This window comes from Saccostrea echinata, unplaced genomic scaffold (genome assembly GCF_033153115.1).
Source record: "Saccostrea echinata isolate AGI-Se365-2 ecotype Australia unplaced genomic scaffold, CSIRO_AGI_Sech_v1 ptg000004l, whole genome shotgun sequence".
Lineage (NCBI taxonomy): Eukaryota > Metazoa > Mollusca > Bivalvia > Ostreida > Ostreidae > Saccostrea > Saccostrea echinata.
The window spans coordinates 5,600,466-5,622,449 of record NW_026889753.1 but is presented as its reverse complement, the minus strand read 5'-3'; the positions used below and the strand labels follow the sequence as shown (position 1 = coordinate 5,622,449).

The 21,984-nt window shown below is 31.8% G+C and overlaps 1 protein-coding gene across 2 annotated transcripts; it reads right to left on the bottom strand.

Annotated features, from left to right (window-relative positions):
* Window positions 1-5,355: 5,355 nt before the first annotated feature.
* LOC133179068 (titin-like) lies at window positions 5,356-18,477 on the bottom strand. Of its 2 annotated transcripts, none has more exons than XM_061313779.1 (20): window positions 18,439-18,477; window positions 15,018-15,073; window positions 14,312-14,632; window positions 13,603-13,872; window positions 13,207-13,418; window positions 13,019-13,124; window positions 12,570-12,890; window positions 11,612-11,914; window positions 11,140-11,265; window positions 11,016-11,040; window positions 9,113-9,165; window positions 8,703-8,733; window positions 8,490-8,542; window positions 7,723-7,738; window positions 6,983-7,059; window positions 6,817-6,841; window positions 6,502-6,593; window positions 6,298-6,325; window positions 6,128-6,204; window positions 5,356-5,980 (listed from the first exon to the last, which is right to left on the bottom strand). In XM_061313779.1, the coding sequence occupies exons 2-20, from the start codon at window positions 15,064-15,066 to the stop codon at window positions 5,907-5,909; spliced, it is 2,259 nt and encodes a 752-aa protein (XP_061169763.1). In that variant the 5' UTR covers window positions 15,067-15,073; window positions 18,439-18,477; the 3' UTR covers window positions 5,356-5,906. The 2 variants fall into 2 exon arrangements, with proteins under 2 accessions (XP_061169763.1, XP_061169764.1); XM_061313780.1 differs by having other exon boundaries at window positions 6,989-7,059.
* Window positions 18,478-21,984: the final 3,507 nt, after the last annotated feature.

The window sequence follows — 21,984 nt, the reverse complement described above, 5'->3', positions numbered from 1 at the left end:
TGAACCCCCCCCCCCCAAAAGGGGGGATTGAAAATTGTCCAAACCAGCCAAACCAGAAGATCCTATTTCGGGGGGGGGGGGGGGTCGAACTTATTTCAGTACTAATTATTTGTTAAAAAAAGCCCCCCCCCCCGGTTCCGATGCCTATGGTACCTATGGCAACATCGATAACTAGAATTATGTGCCTTAGTTTAGTGCAGTTATGTAACCAGATATTTTTGAATTCAGAAGAAAACTGTAGGAAATGAACAGTTTTGAAAGAATTTCTCATAAATTTTATATTTTCTTTAATCACTGAGATATTGTCCATCAATATTTTTACACGTTCCAAGGTATTATATATTGTTAAAAGTTTTATTGAAATCAGAAAAAAGAAATCTGAAGAAGGAATTGCATTTTGAAATCATTTCAAAAAATTTAGTTAACCTGGCGGTACCAATCATGAAAATAAAAAAAAAAAGAATCTAATAAACAGAATTATGCAACTTAGGATAAGTAACTTAGACAGTGTAGAGGAGTGGCGTGAAAGATATTCACAGAAATTTCTATTTATAGTGACCATCACAACACTGATCGACGAAATTAAAGACCGTAAAAAATTATGTATCTTATTGTCAAACAAAACTGTTAAAGGAATGGCATTTTGAAAGGATTTCTAAGAAATGATTTTTAGTAACTATGACAACATCGCTCGTCAAATAAAAAAAAATATATTAGTGTATTTGTGTACTTGGACCAACCCTGTTGGGAGAGTAGGAGAAGCATTCTGAAGAAATTGTTTACAAGCAGGTACGGACAGACGACGGGCACATTTTCATTACATATCCTTTTTGGTCTTTGACCAGTAGACAATACAATACAATGCGGTGTGTCATGATAAATATGTACATCATACATTGTAATTGTGTTTCTGATGGTAAAACACATACGGTACATATGTGTCCGTTTTTTACATGTATGACTTTAGCACATCGTCGTTAACCAATGTCAAATTGCATGATCGTCTCCCCCTCTTGGAGAGATTCCGGAGTATGACTTGAGGTTAGGACTTTAACAAAACAGTTATTTTTTTTAACTCTCATACTTTCATATTTCATATTTTAATGACTAATGAGAGTTTAGCAATGAAAGCGTGCAAACAACAATTAAAAACCTAGTTCTATATTTCAGGTTACAGAAAAAGTTAAAAAAAAAATATTGACCAGACACATAATATCATTTGATGTAGGAATTAGATTCGTAAAATGCAAGTATGTTCAGTCCAGTTTATGACAACAGAAAGAAAATTTTCAGGACATTGAAAAAGCGGGCATCTTTATGGATAGTTAGGACATTTGATAACGATAAGACATATCTTTAGCAATAGTCAGTTTTTGCTTCAAATAGCTAATCATATGTGAAAAAAGATCAGTACACTGAATTAGTTTTGCTTGACATTCCTTCGTATGATAGTGATGTCAGTAGAATATAGGAAATGGTTTACTAGTTGCTGTTTTTGCTCTCATATTAAAATGAAGGTGCAAGTTTCAAATATCATGTTATACTTGAGACAAGTGTTCAAAACTTGATGTTTTGTAAAGCAAATATCCAGCAAGAAGGATACTAGAGGTCGGAAAGCAAATACCCAGCAAGACGGATACTAGAAGTCGGACATAAATCTCTTCATCTTAGAATATTCAATTGCTTTATAATTTAAATTCTCTATGCAGTGTATTTAATTAACAAATGATAACCAAAAACCAACCGTAGATTTTTGAATAGAAAAAAATCCAAAATATTTTATTACCTAACCTGCTATACAAATTGTAATTAGGCATTTTGAACTGTTTCCCGATTCATTTGAATGGTTTTGCATATCATGAAACAGTGGAACTGTTATCCAAGTCACAGAATGAACTGTTGCATGTTTAAAGCATCATCGTGATATTCAAGCCTTTTAATGATAACGACATCGTTTACCTGACGACATGCAGTTTCACATACGGCATGGCAAGGTTGGGTGATGTAACTGAAGACTATTTGGTAGAATTTTAGAGAAAAGAGAATTCTTATGTACAAAAAAATGTAATAAAAGGAGCATTGAAGGTCCAGAAAACTTTTTGTACTGAAAAAGATTTAGATCTGGCGGTTACAACAAACAGTGATTTGAATGATTTGTTGAGAAAATTTTACGCAGCTCCCAGGACACAGAAAAGGGAGCTGTATACAAAGAAATCCCTATCCATTTGTTGTGGATTACAAGAACATTTTGAGAAAGAACTCGGTATTGATATAGTGAATTCTCCGGATTTCAAAGCTGCAAACACAATTTTTCCGCAATGTTAGCCAAACTGAAGCGTGAAGGAAAGGCTAATGTGACGCATAAAGAACCATTGTTCAAAGCTGATCAAGAAAAACTTTACACCTATTTTGATATGGACAAACCAAGCGGGCTTCAGAACAAGGTATTTGTAGATTTCATGATGTACTTCTGTAACAGATACAGGGAGAATCTGAATTTTTTAAAAAAAAAAAATCAGACTTTTCTTTGAATGTAAATGTCAAGTATATCGAGAGGCGTGACATAGCAACAAAGAATCATAGCTATGACGTACAAGATGGTGAGAGTCAAGGTGGCAGGATTTACAAAATTGATGGGAGACTTTGTTCATATTAATACTTAACTAAATATTTGTGTGTCCTAAACAAGGATTGTGATGCATCTTCCAACGCCCAAAAGATTCCTACAGAGTCAAGATTGGGGCATCTATAAAAAATTATTTTTTCGCCCTCTCCCGACCGACTGCCTAAAAGTGGCCCTACTCAAAACTTTTTTAACCTCCAGGAACAATTATTCATTTTATTCATTCATAAAATAGACTTCGAAAATTCAGCATTGACATTGAAATTTTCTGGAAAGAAATTTTTCCACCTACCTACGGACCCTTTTTTTTCATCTAGGGTTGGGAGAGGGCAAACAAAGATTATTTTAAAGTTGGCCAGAGTCAAGTTGGTATGAAAATGCCCCTGTTGGGAGAAATACCCTGGAAAATAAGACGGAATTGTTTGAGGAAGCTAATCTGAGTCGAACCTATATAAACCACTGTCTGAGAGCCACTTCAATCACTTACTTGACGGTTTTGAAGCACGTCACATCATGACTATTTCAGGCCACAAATCAGAAACTAGCATAAGAAGTTATACTAGGACAGGAAATGAACAGAAAGAAAGGATAGCTTGGACAATTGCTGGGGCATTATCAGGTTAATATTAAATTTTAGTGAGTGAAATATTTTGTTTCAAAAATACAAGTTTAAAATACTACTACTAGATTTATCTAAGAGCTCAGAGTTTAATATGAGCAATTTTGTAAAGTGAAAGAAGAGTTCAAAACCCCTAATTTGAATGATTGTACATGTATTATAACCAGGTGATGATCATATGGATGGCATTTATCACCAGAAGATAATGCATTCTGTGAGACTTAATGAATCAATTGCTGGAGCATTATCAGGTAAATTTTATATAAAGTTTGTCTGAATCAAAAGTGAACAGTACAAATTTAAAATAAAGCTACTAGATTAATCTGAAAAAAAAAAATCATATTTAACTTGTTATATTGCAAAATTTTAAAGTGAACTTCGAAACTACACTTTTTTAATATCAAAACCAGGTGATGATCAATATGCAGGGCCATCAACCAATCCTTTAAAGGGAATCTACCACCAGGAGATGACTGTGCATCTTAACGAATCAACTTTAGGCACGTAACGCTGAATGTGCTAGGGAAAAACATTGTTTTAAATTTATTCGTTGAATCAACTTCAGGTACGTAAAGCTGAATGTGCTATGGAAAAAAAACATTGTTTTAAATTCATTCCTTGTGTTCTAGAGTCCAATCAAGTTAATACGACAGTGAGGATTATCTACTATAATAGATATTAAATAATGCACAATAAATCGGCAACATGTCCATTTTCTAAAAAGATTCGAACATATTTGAAATCCTGCTGCCAAACAGAAAACAACATGCATTTGTGTAATGATGTAATTTTGAAAATTTAATCACTCACTATATAAAAAAAAAAAAAACAACAAAGACAATTCAAATGCAATCAACACCATGTCATAATGAACAATAAAAGAATTTGCTTCCTTCTTCCACTAAATATATGGAAGCCAGATTAAATTAGCTATATATATATATATATTTTAGGAATGACTCTAATTCTTGGCCAAATTATTCGAGTATAACCTGGTTTGGGTCAGTTTACGCTTTATAATCCGCGAAGCGGATTATAAAACAGCGTAAACTGACCCAAACCAGGTTATACTCGAATAATTTGGCCAAGAATTAGAGTCATTCCTTATAATTTAATTTTAAAATCATTAAATAACTAAGGGTGTGAAATTTCGTTGCTTTTTATTAGTTCAGATTTGCCGCTCAATAATACAACCGTAGTAACGGAAGTAACGGAAGTGATGGGAAGCAAGGGGAGGTAAAAACTGATGCATAGGCCTAGCGGCAGCCTTGTTATTTGTTTACATGTGGTAAGATCGAATTATTGTTAAGTTAAAGGTACATTTATTAAATCTGGAATTTTCCATGAATCCCGAGGGCTGGAAATGAGATGATTGTATGGATACAGATGATTCAGATGGTTGTCAGGGGGGGGGGGGGGGTGTCCCCATACCAAATCAGGTTATACAGAAATAATTTGTGTTCCTTTTTGGATATTAACCAATCAGAGGCTAGAATACAAACAAAATTAAATTTTATATATATATATATATATATATATATATATATATATATATATATATATATATATATATATATATATATAATATATATATATAATTCCAAGAGATAGTGAAATTATGACCTGTGTTTAAGATGAGATGACAAAGTACAGTAAGAAATGATATTAAGATAGTATTTAAGAAGATAAAAAGTGTTACTGAGCATTACCTTACAACAATATTATTTTACATGATGAATCATTCAAATAAACTTCAATTTCTTAACCGTGGCATATTTTGTTTTTGTAATAACAGTATAAAAAATAAGAAGAAAAAAAAAACTCCAAAAATTAGCTTATGATATTTAGTCTCGACTAGCTTTTCTCCTTTACAAACATCTTGATAAACGATTTATCCACCTGTTCATTGAAAGCCTGGTGGAAAAATATAATTTAAAATTTTATCTTATGTACCCGTTTCCTTGCTTTTGTTTCTAAAACTTTAAAAACTCTTAACGCCTTAAAGTTAATGATTCGGACAATGCGTATAAATAAGTGATTAAGCAAGGGTTGATTGTCCTATATTGGTCATAAAACAAACCAACTTTCTAGTCACATATGCTTTATTAATATATTTTCAAAAAAGGAGAAACTACATTAGAATAAAGTTTATAAAAAGAAATACAGACACGCTTTAAAAAAAAATAACTTCACAACTTCACATGTTATCATTATTAATATTTACATCATACATTGTAATTTTATATCTGATGGTAGAGCATATATTATATTGCTGTATCTGTTTTCATATTAACACAGCATTGCATGTTGTTTTACATTTTCATCTTTAAAAGACGTTAAGTACATTTTGTAAATAGCAAGGCTCCAATGTAAACATTTTTTTTTTACATAAATAAATGCAATTTTCCCCATCTTTCAAAGATTGGAATTTTCTATACGTATTTTAAATAACTGGTATCTAAACTTCTTTTTAAACGAAAAGTTCAGTCTCTGTCGATGTTGTCATCAATTATGGATTATAAGACGACATAATGTGAAAATAAACTTGCTGTACACAAACAAAAAATGTTTTGTTGGCATATTTATTTTCTACGCAGTCTACAATTTAATTAGCCAAAAAGACAGAACTATTTCACTAACGTACATGTAAAACCAGAAGCGACATCACTTTGGTACGGACTTTTTCCGATAGTTCACTTCACTGTAACCACCACTCTGAACTTCCATGTTTACTTGCTCTGACAAGCAAATATGAAAAACAGTAATTAACAATCTCCTCTGACGACTTCATCACAGAAATTTAAGATAGAAGAATTTTATTTGCATAATAAAGCCTGATTGACATCAAAAATTGAAGTAATTGGTTTAATATTATATCAACGTACCATTCTCCCCCATGGTCAAGTACTGGGTAAATTCGAAACCTTCGCCAACAGGTTTTTGGTATATTTTATTCTGCACACTAAAATAGAAATACATGTATTACGTTAACAAATACATGTACTTTTAAATAGAAAATGAAAACAATCGGAAGAAAATCAAAATACAAATATACCTTTGAGATGTTTGTGATTTAAAAGCACCTGTGAAAAAAAGTATTTGGAGATAAAAAAAAAAACTTGACTCAATTTAGCAAATTACAATTTGTTTTAATTAGCAAGAATGTAAAACCAAATGAAATTTTATTTAAGCAATTTACAAATTAAAAGGCGTGAACTATAAGAAGTGGTGAATTAACGAAAACTAGTTTCCTGTTTACCCTCTGAATCAGTGTCCATCGTCAAGTAATCACTTCGAGGATCAACGTTGTTAAAAGATCGACGTGGGAGTTCTGGACTCGTAATGAACCCACTAATCAATACAATATGGATGTGTATTATTTTCGTTTAAGAATTTTGAATCTTAAAAATACATTAAAAAAAAATATCTAGAGCTTTTTTTATTTGTTAATACATGAAGAAATATATATATATATATATATATATATATATATATATATATATATATATATATATATATATATATATATATATAAAGTAAATTCGTAGTTGGTGCAATGTATAAAATTAAATACCCATTTAACTGGAATTTTCCGTTATCTGAAACGAACAAAATATACAAATAAATATATTAGAAATGTGCTTACGTATATATAATCTTAAGAAATATTATATTTGAGAAAGAAAAAGGAAAAAGAGACGACAGAGCTAATGAAACAAACGGTTAACCATGCATTATACTTGTACCTTTCTTTCGCTGCGAGTTCAGTTTCAGGATAGCAGGATCATCGACACTCGCATACTCATTCCCCTCTGATCTTTAAATAAAAGTCATTAACACTTGGAAACATTCAAGAGAATATATTTAATAAAAGGGTGATAAAATATGTGATATCAGGTGGTTAATAGGGCATAACTTATTTATTCTATTTGTCTTGGTCTTGCCCAGTAGTTATGAACCATTTATATAATACTTGATTGTGGTAGCAGAAACTGTTAATATAAAAAAGCAAGGTTATAAAGTATCATTGAAAAATTAAGCATTTAAAAAAAATATTTGCTTAAATGCAAAAAAAACAATTTGTATTTTTTTTTTTTTTTGCTTAAATGCAGTGTATGCCATAGATTATATCTATTCAGCATCCTTTTTTGTTAGACAATTTATTTGTATAAATCTTTCTGGCATCACATGTAATATTTCAATGAAGTGAAAGCATTCGTGACACATCAGTGTAAAAATTGCATAAGTATAAAGGATGACAGTTAGATTTTATGTTTAAGGAATAAATACATTTTTTATTTTAATAAGGAAAAACTTTAGAGTGCATCAACAGTTATGCTTTATCACTGCCATTGTTTACAGCTTGAATTTCATTAAACACTAAAACAGTTACAGATTTGAAAATGGTTAACTTCTAAGTTATACAGAAACGTGCTCATTAAATTTAATAAAGTGCATATATATTCACTTCCTCACTCACCTCATTTGACGTAAAGCTAAAATACATTTTAAAAGAAGTGATGTAAAGTCTTTTACATTCTTTGAAAAAAAAAATTCCAGTGAAGTGGTTGCTTCTTGTTGAGTTAATTTTCCAAGTACACGTCGTTTACTATGTGTCCTTTTCATTATTTTCGATAGTTACATGAAAGTATCTGTTGACTTAATTAACCTTTAACTTCACAAATTTTCTCATTAAAATAAAAATTAAGTCAAAGTCATTCTAGTCTTTAAGTAAAAGGTAAAATATGCGTAACTATTATATCATATTATACTGAAACCAAAAGAAAATGTTTCTTTAATCAATACTTTTTTGAATTTTATTTTAAGTTTTTGTTTTGTTTTTTTGTTTTGGCTAAGTAACTGCTTTATGTAATTTTTCAAAGGTCTTAGAAGACGACCATTTGATTCTAAGGGGGGGGGGGGGGTTGCTGGCTGGCAAAATTTTTCTGAGTCAGGTTAATATTTACATGTATTTTCATGTCGGTAAAGGACAGAATATTTATTTCCAAGATGATCGAGGACAGATTGTTTATATCATTTATTTTCTTCTTCACTGATATAAGTGTGACAAGCAAAAAATGATAAAAATAAAATAAAAAAATAAAAGACGAATATTAGTGAAGCTGCTAATTCTAAAAATTATACAAACTATTTATTTATTTCAAAATTTCCTATGTCAACAATCATAGATTTCAGGTACCGGACATTTCATTTTACGATCCTTTTTTTTCACCGCATATTACTTACACGATTCGGTCATCCATTGTGGCGTCAGATAGGTTTCAGGAGAACGGGTCAAACTTTCAAAGAATAAAGAAAGAGGCAAATTTTTCATCATTAAGAAATCCTGATGATATTTTCATTGATATGTTTTATAATAATATTAATCATATGTGAAATATTTTTCGAATTGAAGTATATTCTATTTGTTTAATATGTCTTAGTACATGATAATCTTACCTATCACCGTTACTTCCTGATGCGTCTAGGTCTAGAATTATAAAATTTATCTTAATATGAAAGGTATAATTATATCATTTAACAAAATGCATGTGGTCCATGATCTTGGATATTAACGTAGAAAACAAAGCAAATTAACTTAAATTCTCGATGTTACTTTTTAATGTTAAGGGTATTAATGAGATAATGGAATCATCAACTATGAACAAGGTAAATGAGGTTTAGCAACAAAGGCATTAAAGGTCATCAAAAAAACTATTTTTCCATTTTCAATTCACAGCTAAACGTTAAATCAAGCTAAAATATCTCCATTTAAAGTTAAGATATTATAAAGTTAATTTTCAAATTACTGAAAAAGTGAGATCTTTAAGGATATTCCTATATTTTATATCGACAAGGAAAATCTTTACCATTGGTCATCTTTTGTGTAGAATAGCTATTTCTCCCCTCTGACTCATTATACCTAGAATAAAAGTAAACAGAAACAGATATACTAAATATAGTAGTGAGGTCAGAATAAATAGGTATTCACTCATTGGTTACAGTAAAGCATTCAATTATGAAACTGATGTGGCTGACTCTTTGGTTCTTTTATATGAGTTCTGGGATATTCTAAGTTGAAAAGAAAATAACTTTTAATTGATAAAATAGCGAGGATTTACATTGTATCTTTTTATCTGAGCTTTTAATGCTATTGGTTACATTATCTGCATCTTCGTTTGCAAAGGAATTCGGTAAACAAGGCCTGCAGAATGCCTCTTGCTTCAGATATATAAAAATCATATTCAATTTGTGAATTTAGATTGATTGATTGTATGTTGTTTTGCGTCCCGTTCGAGAATTTTTCACTCATATATATAGACATCACCATATACTGGTGAAAGGCTTCAAATTTAGACCTTTACTCGGCACTCAGGGCCATTGAGCAGTGAGGGTTCTTTATTGTGCCAACGCCTACCGTGACACGGGGTCTCTGTTTTTAAGGTCTCATCCGAAGGAACCGCAACTTTCAAAGTGCGAAGCGCTTGGCGAAGGTACAGTTGCTACCTATTTTTTTTTATCGACTTAGGTCAGTCGCGGCCGTGATTCGAATGCACGACCTTCCGATCACGGAGCGAGCGTTCTACTGATTGAGCTACCGTGACGGCTTGTGAATTTAGTATCTAGAGTAAAATTATCATTATTGAAATTTATGAAATGATAAATGGACTACAAGTATTTCTCTGAAAGATGCGAAGCGTGTGTATGTTATTTCATAAGCAAATGATTTCAATCATTTTGAGATTTTTGCATATTTTGGAGATTTTTCATAAAATATACTTTAATGTTAGATGAAACATCAAAGAAATTTTGTTATAATTGAGATTTAATTTTTCGCCCTCGTGTTTGTCGCACTTTAGGCATTTCGCTCGCCTTGTTCGCCCATCTTCTTTCAGTTTATGGAATACTATTATAGTATACGGGATGGTTCGGACATAAGAGCTTGTGATGGGTAAGTTACTTAACATTGTTAGTAATAAAACTTGGGATTTGAGTTGCTACTTTTATTTTCACCTTTGATTTTTTTTTCAGATCTATTATTATCAAAAGTTGCTAAACAAATATTTTGCCAAATTTTGAATTAAAGAAAAAAAAATAATATACATCACAATAGTTTAACATATGAAGTAATGTCCATTTAAGTATCTTAATCCGGTTTTTGTAGTGAAAAAAAACTGGTTGTTCTTGAAATACATGTATAATTCACAATTTACTCTTCCGTAAAATTATAATCTCAGAATCTGTTTCTTTCAAAATATATCAATATATTAAATATTAAAATGTGTTTTTGTTGGGTCACACAAAAATAGAGAGAATGCAAAGCTTGCGCATGTGCACTGACTTTGTAAAGAAGCCCCAAATCGCTAATTTACGGAATACGGAAGCCCATTTAGGTCATTTCGAAAAGAAAAATGAATTTGATATAACGAATTGTTGAATTTGTTATAACGAATTCAATTTATACTTATTGACTCTGGTCGTAAGAATGAAACAAAGCAGTGTATTTATATAAAAAGGCACACAGAGCAATACCTTGGGGTATCGCCAGGGTTGAACTGCAATTCAGAACATGATACAAATTATGTTAACCGGTATCTTCACGTGTTTTTCAGGGTTTTTAAAAAAAGCTTTTGGAAATCAACTGGTCTCACACATTTAAATATCTATAGCGTGTTTGTTTTGTCAACATGGTTTTTGACTGTAATTTCTCTAATGAATTTTGTTGTCAACCGAATAAACCAGTTTCAGTGCTTCTAAAAAAAGTATTCTTACCTTTCAAGGGAAAGAAGACTTGAGCCTGAATTTAAAAGAAAATTACAACCGATAGCAATAGGTCAAATGTTAAATAATTGGTATTTTTTATTTCTGTATTACAGCATAGTAGCAAAATTCTTACTTCTATTTTTCAATTTTCGTTTTCTGACAATCAGAATAAAAACAAGGATGGATAGGAGCCCGATAGCGCCAATGATAACGATGACAATCAAGGTAGTCTCTGACATCGACATTTCATTGGCTAAAACTTAATTATTAAAAATAATCATCAATAAACTTTTCTTACACCTCTCACTATTTTCGAATAACTGCTAACTGGTTTTAAGGATTAAAGCCAAGTTTACAAGTAGAAAACAACTTTAAAATATTATTATATTTATATGCTTGTTTTCTTGGAGATTCTAGGTAAGAGCGGAAGCAAATTAAAATACATGTACTAGTAATTACCACGGAAGTACAAATAATTACCAGGAAGCTCACTAAATCAATTTTTATTGTTTTTTCCGTGAAAATTATTATTCACGGAAATCAGATAAAAAGAATAACACCAAATATAAAACAAGTAAAAAACAAAACAAAAACAACTGTCGTACCTTTTGAGGACATTGATTGCTGTTCACCCATTTTAATTTTAAATGTTGAACTACAGTTTTTACCAATGGCGTTTGTTGTACATAACTGAAGAATGTAAATAGAATTTGAATCCAAATCTGTCAATTTGTGTTCATACATCCTAGAATTATTTCCTTCAATGCGTTCAACATCAAATTCCCTAGAGGACTTTTTAAAAATAACTTCGTATGTCATGTCCAAATCTGGAGTAAGAGCGGACCACTCTAGAAGAGCAGAGGATTCAAATTCTTTGAAATGAATATGGAAAGGTTCACTTGGAAATTCTGGAAATTAGAAAAAATACATTTTGAAATGGATAATTATAAAATAGCCATGTCAAAGTTTAAATCGAATATCCCTTTAAAAATACAAAACTGTGCAGGATAAATCTGCCACTTCCAAAGTGGCAAATTGGCGCCCGCCAAACTCTTATTTTACATAAAATTCAGAAATACCAAGTTGTCGACCATCACTCACAGAGTTCAAAACCTTTTTTACAGATAAATCACACCTGTCAGGTGAGATAATCACTTTTGAAAAGAAAATTCCCAATGGAAAATATAAAGTTTCTGTAGGATAATTGAAAATCCTGAGGGATATTATCAAAATCCTACAAGATTTCGCCATTTCCAGCAGGATTTTTAAGAATTTCTGTAGGAATCTAATTTACCAAGGGAGAATTTAATTTTCTAGGGAATTTAAAGACAAATCCTATAGGAGAAAAAATATCATACAGGAAAGAAAAATTCTCCTACGGGAATTTTTTACTCCCTTGGGAAAAAAAATTCCCATGGAATTAAAATTCCCTTAAGATTTTAAGAGTTATTCCTAAAGGATTATTTTCTGTGCCATCTTCCTCTGAATTTGATAATCTTGATTTAAAAAAAATTCCTTAGGAATCTACAATATTACTCCTATAGAATTTTTGTTTTTTCTTACCGTGTCCCTCAATCAAGAATGTGTGTGTGGCTCTTCCCATGGAATTTTCAGCAATTAACTGGTAGGTTGTTCTGAACCTATTCTTTATTTTATCAAAATCCATTTCCACCACAGTCCCATCCATATTGACTTCTGTGTCATAAATGTCGACAGCAACTGAGCGTTTTGTATCTTCTTTTCTAAACTGATGAGTAGCTTCTCCCTCTTTGACAATAATTGAAGAATGAACAGCTGGATGTCCAATAATTTCAAATTGTAAACTACAATTCTTTCCAACTTTACAATGATATTCAGGTTTTGAATGGAGGATCCTTGGTTTCGCTAATATCCACGTGTAAATGAAAGAATACATATCATTCAAACACAAGCTGTATATAATTTATATACTGCTGAAAGTTTGAATGTCTGTAAATTAATATAAAAAATGAAATAAACTAAAAAAAAATTACCTTGTACAACCAGATCTACCATTGCAGTCTGATTTATTTCTCCTTTCAAATTAGCAATACCATTTCCCAACAAACATACATAGCTTCCGGAGTCATTATAGGTAACCTGTATTTGAAAAAAACAAAACATTAAATTTCATTGAACATTATATGAAACATATTGCTACAGTATTTTTTTAAGGGCTCACCGATGTTAAGGACAAAGTATATCTTGTGCTGGAGGGGTTCAAAGAGTTGTCGGAATGTAGTTCTCTAATCATCTTTTTTCCTATCCAGTGTTGCCAATATAGTTCACTGTAGTTTCTGGGAAGTCCATCCTCAGAGATCTCGCAGGTAAACGTTACAACACTCGCTCCTTCATTCGTGGTGGTGTCATTGCTTGCTTTCAGTGTGGGTGGATCTTTAAATACCAATGAGCACAGAATTATTTGGGCTGCAGTACATTTATACATTTATAATAAAAATGTCATAAATAGTTTCAGCATTTTTCAATTCTGTATTTAGGTAAAGCAAAAAAAAGTTAAATAATTTCAAAAAAAGAAAATTTCTATTTTCTAAAAAAATATTTTTCTTAATTAACTTACACTCCACGACCAGGCTGATTGTTTTCGTGGCGGTGTAGTTTCCCTTAAAGATAACAGTGACGTTACAGGTATAATTTCCTGAAGCTGATCTAGAGATATTGTTGAAACTTAATATCAGTGGTTGGTTTTTATTTGACCAGTGTGTTACACCAGTGCTGTGTTCCCATGTGGCATTAAAGATGGGTGCACCGCTGAATGTGCACGGGGTTGAAAAGTTAGAACCCTCTCTGATTCTGTAGGCACTGTTCTGTATCGCTATAACGGGTGGATCTGCAAGAAAAATTAAATGTATATATAATTCTGGGATGGAGTTCGCACATTTGTAATGTACGCCTTTTTTTCTCAAGTGAGAGAATTCAGCGTTTAAAACAATGCAAGTATTTTTGTTAACAAAGCAATAAAAAAAAAACTTATAAAAAGTTGACAAGGAAGTGTAGTTTTTATTGCTAAACTAGTCCAAAGTACTTTAGCAATGATTGTAAACGTAATATTTAAACGTGTAAGTTACGCAAACCAGTTGCTGAAACCACACACATGGGGATTGCTTCTGCAATACCACCTTAATATATATACTACTTTAATATGCTATTAATTCTGAATAAAATGTCATTGGTTGGCGGGTTGTTATTCCTCCATGCATAAAATTCCATGTTTATAGTATATGTTTTTTCCTTGCATTAGGGAGAAGAAAACTTAAAAAAAAAACAACCTGGTTGCAGACTGACTGTTATGTTGCCATGTTCTTTGACTTTTGCGGAATCACTGGAAGTGCAGCGCCATATTTGGCCGTCTTTAGGTTGCAGTACACCGTAAGTAATTGTGTCTCCATGACAGTCTACGCTGTAATAAGTCTGCTTTTCAGAGGGAACTGAACATGGTCCTCCATTAAATATAGCAAATTTGAAGCCTGTTTCACCAAGAATATTAAGACTTGAGGATATCCATTGTGGTGAAAATGTACAACTGAAGAACAGCGGTTTTCCATATGTCACATTTGCAACTGGTGATGGATTTACAATGATAGTAAGATCTAAAATTCAATGAATGTAAAAAAGGATTTTAAGATTATACTTATACTTATACTTATTTCGGGAATAAATCAAATAATTCAATATATCAAACCGGCATACTTAAAAGGTCTTTAAAAATAATATTTAAATAAATGAATTGCAGTGTACTTATTGACATTTTGATTTATTTAAAAATAAATTGTATTAATCTTTTAAGATCTGCATTAGGATTTCTTTATTACATAAACAAGAAAAAAATTGTGTGATTCACGTTTTTATTCATTCCTTTTACTGATTCCTTTTTACCTTTCTTTTGTAAATATAGAAGAAAAGGCAGTTTTCTTGTATCTTTGTCAAGTTCATACGAACGCATATTTAACGATACAAATTGATTTTGAAACTTACATGCGCTATCCAGGGTCAAAATGACCAAGAAAATTCTGGTAAGAATCATCCTCTCCCTGTTAAAAATATTACATTCAATAACAGACAACGTACACGCATATAATCGTCGAAGGCCCTAAATTCTTTAAGGTCCTAGGGTCGTGTTTTTCCCGAGTATCTCTCAAGATTTCATCCGCTGCTGCACCACAAAGCGTAAAACGTTTTTATTAACCAAAGATTGCTTTTATCATATTATTATACCGTTGTGTTTGAAAAAAAATCATCTTAAGGGTTTAAAACTATAGAACAAAGATATTTTTTTATAAATCAGTCAAAAATGTATATATAAACAATGAGATATCATTTTAAAACATTTATCGGGATTTAAATAAGGTTTGATCAAATTTACCACGATCAACCCGTACTTGCATAAAAGTTTAAAAATGATTCTTTGTTTCTTAATTACAACTGTAGACGATAAAAAGATCAAAATAGGTTTTATATATATATATATATATATATATATATATATATATATATATATATATATATATATATATATATATATATATATATATATATATATATATTATAATACAATTCGGGCGAGGTGAATATTGTACTTCGAAGGTGTCTAAATCATCGTATTGACCTAAAAAAAACAGCAATAACTGTTTTATTATATGATTATCTACTTTTGGTCCAATGTAGAATAAATAATTCCTTATATTGACCTGCAAATAATTCCTTATATTGACCTGGAAGGTCACGTGCAGGTCAATATAACGTAGTATTTTTCTAACATTGTTGGATCTCAGCCAATCAAAGAGATGGGAATTATTCAATCATATAACAAATATATATATATATATATATATATATATATATATATATATATATATATATATATATATATATATATATATATATATATATCCTTAAACAAAATATCAAACTTAGCATTAACCCATCACTACTAAATATAGGCCTTTCAACTGCCGCTAGGGTTCGATATAAAGAACGATAACTCATTACCGGAACTTGTTTACAGCAGGTCTGAGATATCTTATTATTTTTAAACAGGTCAATTTTCAGCATTTCCCAAGTGTTCCTTTGCTCTCAGCGGAATCCAGTGATTTTAAAATTAAGCACAAATGTTAAAATTATTTATAATGTAGTTATGGACACTGTGAAATAATATATAAGTGAAATTTTTAATAAAAATATAAAGTGAAATCTACCCCCTTCTTAATTTTAACCTGATTAAATTTTTATGCTTGGTCGTTCTTCTTCGTGCTTAGTAAAAAGAATGAGATATTTAATTGTTGCATTTACTTGTAGAAATGTTTATCTTTATATAAGAAGCACAACAATGCACAAACAAAAAACATGACATTATATTTTCTTCCTCGTAACAACAGTCAGAGAGAGAGTTAAAAATCTTGAATATAGTCCGTTCCCCATTCATTTGATTCCATCATTTCAGGTAGAGTGAAAACATTTCCTTGTTTCGGTCAACCCTTTTGTGTACAAAACAATGTAAGGAACCCTTTTGTGTACATAACACTACCAAATGAAGCAGCCTATATGTCATTCCTATAAACGATAACTCAAAAATCGGCACTCTGTTGGTCGTTTTTCGCACTTGAGTTACCTGTCCTTAAAACATAACATCGTAAAAATCAATTATTAATAATAATTTTTTTAAAGATTTAATTAAAGGTATGTATATGTCATAATCCTTTTTGAGAATTTCACATAGCTTTAAATCTATCTATCAAATGTTTTTTACCATATGTGCAACTTGAGAAATTAGTTGAAAGGCCTACTAAATACGTATGAAAGGAAAATCCGAAATATTTTTGTACGACCTATCTCGAGTGTATTGGTGATGTACTTGTGCCACTGTATGCTCGGTAGAGTAGATTTTGTGCGGTATTTACGGTAATTAATGCTGTTTACTTTATGTCAACAGTAACCAAATAATTCGTTTTTTAAATTCATTTTCAATGAAGTCACGACCCTAGGACCTGTTTTTAAAATGGTGCCCGGTAAACATCGGTAACTTCAATGAGATGAAAACAATCAAATAAAGCATTGGTTTTCTAAACAATCCGTTCACTTGTAAAATAATTTTTTTTATAATTTAGGTTTGACTTACACAGTGAAATAATATTTCTCATTTATTTACAAAACAGTCACAATCAAATTAAAGTAAAGACTCGAGGACCTCCGAGGATATATGTATACAAAACAAAAGAAAAATCCCTTAATTTCATCTTCATATAGGCTAATTGGAGGGGGGGGGGTTAAGGAATGATTTTTGAGATGCGAAACTATTGTATTTGGTATTATATGAACTTATATTGAAAAACTCCTCTTGAGGGTCAATTTTATCAAATGCGTCCTACAGAGAAAATTAAAATTCTAGCAAATCGTAGAAAAAGAAAGATAAAATTTATATATGAAATTCAATATAAGCTACATGAGCTAATGCTTGCTTTGTAATTATATAAGGCACTTATTTTATTCGCTTTATAAACATATACGGGAACCGAAAGTAGTCGAGCGCAAGACCTTTCAAGCACAAGACAAGCGCCCCACCGACTGACTCGCTGTGTCGATAGCATTGAATTATGGAAAATAAATTCTAGAAAGAAATCACCAAGATGAAAGACGATTCTAATCTTTATGTGTAAAAAATGTTCTTTTAAATTTTCCACACACATACAAAAACAAAGCAAAACAAAACAAAAAAAAACGAAAAAAAACAAACAAAACAAAACTAAAAACAAACCAAAACAAAAAAAAAAAACCGAATTTTAAGGATGTTGTTTTTTCTGTAGAAAAAAAAAATAACTATGGCATTTCAGGAAATTTTTCTAACTATTCTTATGCAACAAGACGTTTTGTTATCATAGGAGAGTTGTGTAAAATCGCCTTATTTGAAGGAAATTAGTTTTTTTTTTTTACCTATAGTGTAGCTAGTAGCTAAAATTAGCATTATTAAAAAGGGAATAAAAAATAAGGAATCTTGATAGAGAAATATGAACTTTTTTTTGATATATGGCCGAAATTTTGCATAAGTTTTTTTTAGTTTAATATTATCAAGATATAAGTAGATTTTTAGAAAAATCTTTTTACATTGATTTTTTAACGTTCAGGATTTGTGATTGAAATATTAATTTTGTATTAGTCTCCATCTCGGTAAATATATTATTATTATTATTATTATCACACACACACACACACACACACACACACACACACACACACATATATATATATATATATATATAGAGAGAGAGAGAGAGAGAGAGAGAGGTTATATTGGCAAGAGAATGTTGTACACTCATTACCAAACCAATTTTTTTAAAAATAAGGTATAGACCTTTTTATATGATGATACATGCATTCTGCAATAAAGATAAAACTATCTTACCTAATCTGACCTCCAGACGGAAGAGAAGCCTTTGATAGCAGATAACTCGGCCCCGTTCTTATAAAAACGAACAGGAAGTACTTCTGCGGACTTGAAAGAACTTAACTTCCCATAAGGAAGAATTTACTTGTAATTTAAAGTATTTACTTACTTTCATTAGACTCTCACAGGCATACTAAGTCCTATCATACAGGACTATATATAAGAATGTAATAATTATGTGTGAGATAAGTGGTCATATAATGAAAGCAATTCTCAACTACTGAATCCTTAGCTGAAAGATACAACATTACTTAGTATAAAAATAAATTAGTTGTTAATTATATGGTAAGGCATAGAAAAATATATTTTATTTCTGTGAATTTTAAGCCTGTTTTACTTACACATTAGTAATATTGGACTAATGAGCATATTTTAAGGAAGGTCAAATTAAAAAAGGAACTTCTTATTGTATTAGGGAATGTAAAAAATCAGTCCCTTGGTATGAGATAATGGGGATTTTCAAGTTTAAACAGGAAATATCAATCAAAAGCAGTGTTTCTTTTAAACAAACTTTAATATATTGAAAAGGTGCTATTTTTGCATGTTCAAAAAAGGACATGAACTAGTCTTTTATGAAAGCATTTCAGCAAAACAAGTCTGTATAGTATACAGTACCGAGACTACCGACCAGACACAACCTAACAGAAAGCGAACCCAGAGCGCACCCCGGGTTCGCTTGGGGTCCGCTAGGGCTGTCCCCGAGCGAACCCGGAGCGCACCCGTAGCGAACCCAGAGCGGACCCAGAGCGAACGCTGAAAGCGAACCCAAAATTCAATAGCGGTCCAAGAAAGCGAACGCGCGTTCGGTGTTGCATAACAGAGCTGTCAATCAGGATTAGCGATTAACCAATCAGCGCGTCGACCAGTCAACATGCCAATCAGGTCCGTCAATCAGGATGAGTGATAAAATGCGTTGACCATCAGCGCGTCGACCAGTCAACATGCCAGTTTGTCATCTAAACATTGTACAAGCAAAGTGTGTGATTGATTGATTGTTGTTTTACGTCCCATTCGAGAATTTTTCACTCATATAGAGACGTCACCATATACCGGTGAAGGGCTTCAAATTTTGACCTTTACTCGGCACTCAGGGCCATTGAGCAGTGAGGGATCTTTATCGTGCCAACGCCTGCCGTGACACGGGGCCTCGGTTTTTAAGGTCTCATCCGAAAGACCCGCAACTTTCACTCCAAAGTGCCGAGCGCATGGCGAAGGAACAGTTGCTACCTATTTTTTATCGACTTAGGTCTGTCGCGGCCGAGATTCAAACTCACGACCTCCCGATCACGGAGCGAGCGCTCTACCGACTGAGCTACCGTGAACGGTAGCAAAGTGTGTGAATGTACAGTGTAAAAATATTATTAATATGATTTTTATGCCCCTGGATCGAAAGATCCCGGGGGTATATTGTTTTTGTCCTGTCTGTCTGTTTTTCTGTTTATCTGTTTATCTGTTTGTCTGTCTGTCTGTTGTCAACTTTAACCTTGCCCATAACTTTTGATTGGTTGGAGCTATGACTTTCATATTTCAAATGTTTATTCCTTGTGAGAAGACCTTTCTTTGGGTACTATCATATTTGACCTTTTGACCTTGACCTTGGAGTTTAACCCACTTTTGCAAAATTTTATGAGACTTTAACCTTGGCCATAACTTCTGAACAGTTGGTGCTTGGGGTTTCAAACTTCACATGTGTATTCTTTGTGACAAGGCCTTCCGTTGGATACCAACAACTTTGACCTTTTGACCTTGACCGTGGAGTTTGACCTACTTTAGAAAAACTTTAACCTTGGCCATAACTTTTGAACAGTTGGTGCTTGGGGTTTCAAACGTCATATGTGTATTCCTTGTGACAAGACCTTCCTCTGGATATCAACCTCTCTGACCCTTTGACCTTGACCTTGGAGTTTGACCTACTTTTGAAAAACTTTAACCTTGGCCATAACTTTTGAATGGTTGATGCTAGGGCTTTCATACTTCACATATGTAATCCTTGTGACATCCCCTTCCTTTGGATACCAACCACTCTGACCCTTTGACCTTGACATAGGAGTTTGCCCTACTTCTGAAAAACTTTAACCTTGACCATAATTTTTGAATGGTTGGTGCTAGGGTTTTCATACTTTACATATGTAATCCTTGTGACAAGACCTTCCTTTGGATACCAACAACTTTGACCTTGACCTTGATGTTTTACTCACTTTTAAATAACTTTAACCTTCGCCATAACTTTTGAACAGTTGCAGCTAGGCCTTTCAAATTCAATTTTTTTTTCTTTTGGCCTGGATTTTGACTTGCATTTGAGAAACTTTAACCTTCGCCAAAAGCTGCCATACGGGGGCATCAGTGTTTCACAAACACATCTTGTTAAACATGATTTTATATTTATATATTTTAATTCTCCAGACAGCATGCAATATTTAATATCTATTTTCATTATTTTTTATTTTTAAAATCTATTAATACATCCAATATTTTTATTATCCAGGTAACATGTTACATGTATAGTTATACATATTTATTTTCTTTATATTTTTAAAATCCATTAATATATAAATATACATTGCGTAAATTTATCAGACAATAAGTACTTTAATGCAGAAAAGAAAAAAAATAATAATGGTTATAACAAATGTTACTAAAAAAAGAACAAAAAAAAATTGGTCTTCAACAAATTATAGAATTTTATCTCAAGATACAGTATAAGAACATGTACGTGCTTAATTTAATTATTTAATTTTTATTATTTCAATTTACATGCACGTTTGTATTTATCCAGATCAATATCGAAATTATCGATCTTAATAGTTGATCATGAAAAAAATTCAATGTACATTGTACAGTACAAATGTGCATTATGTCAATTCGTAAATTGGAAAAAATCTCTTTTTTTTTAAACTACTATATTTTTTTTTATTAATCTTTTACCAAAATTTAATAAATAGCTTGATTTAAAGACATGTATATAGGGAAAGATTATTTTGTCAATTCTAATTATCCTACATGTAGACCTTACAGTTGATTGATTGATTGATTGTATGTTGTTTTACGTCCCATTCGAGAATTTTTCACTCATATAGAGACGTCACCATATACCGGTGAAGGGCTTCAAATTTTGACCTTTACTCGGCACTCAGGGCCATTGAGCAGTGAGGGATCTTTATCGTGCCAACGTCTGCCGTGACACGGGGCCTCGGTTTTTAAGGTCTCATCCGAAGGACCCGCAACTTTCACTTCAAAGTGCCGAGCGCATGGCGAAGGAACAGTTGCTACCCATTTGTTATCGACTTAGGTCAGTCGCGGCCGAGATTTGAACTCACGACCTCCCGATCACAAAGCGAGCGCTCTACCGACTGAGCTATCGTGAACGGTGTAGACCTTACAGTGTGTGTTTTTTGAATTTTTTTAACTACTTGCAAATCAGTCCAAAACACAAAAATGCTTATCACTTTCTTTCACGTCGATATATATATATATATATATATATATATATATATATATATATAT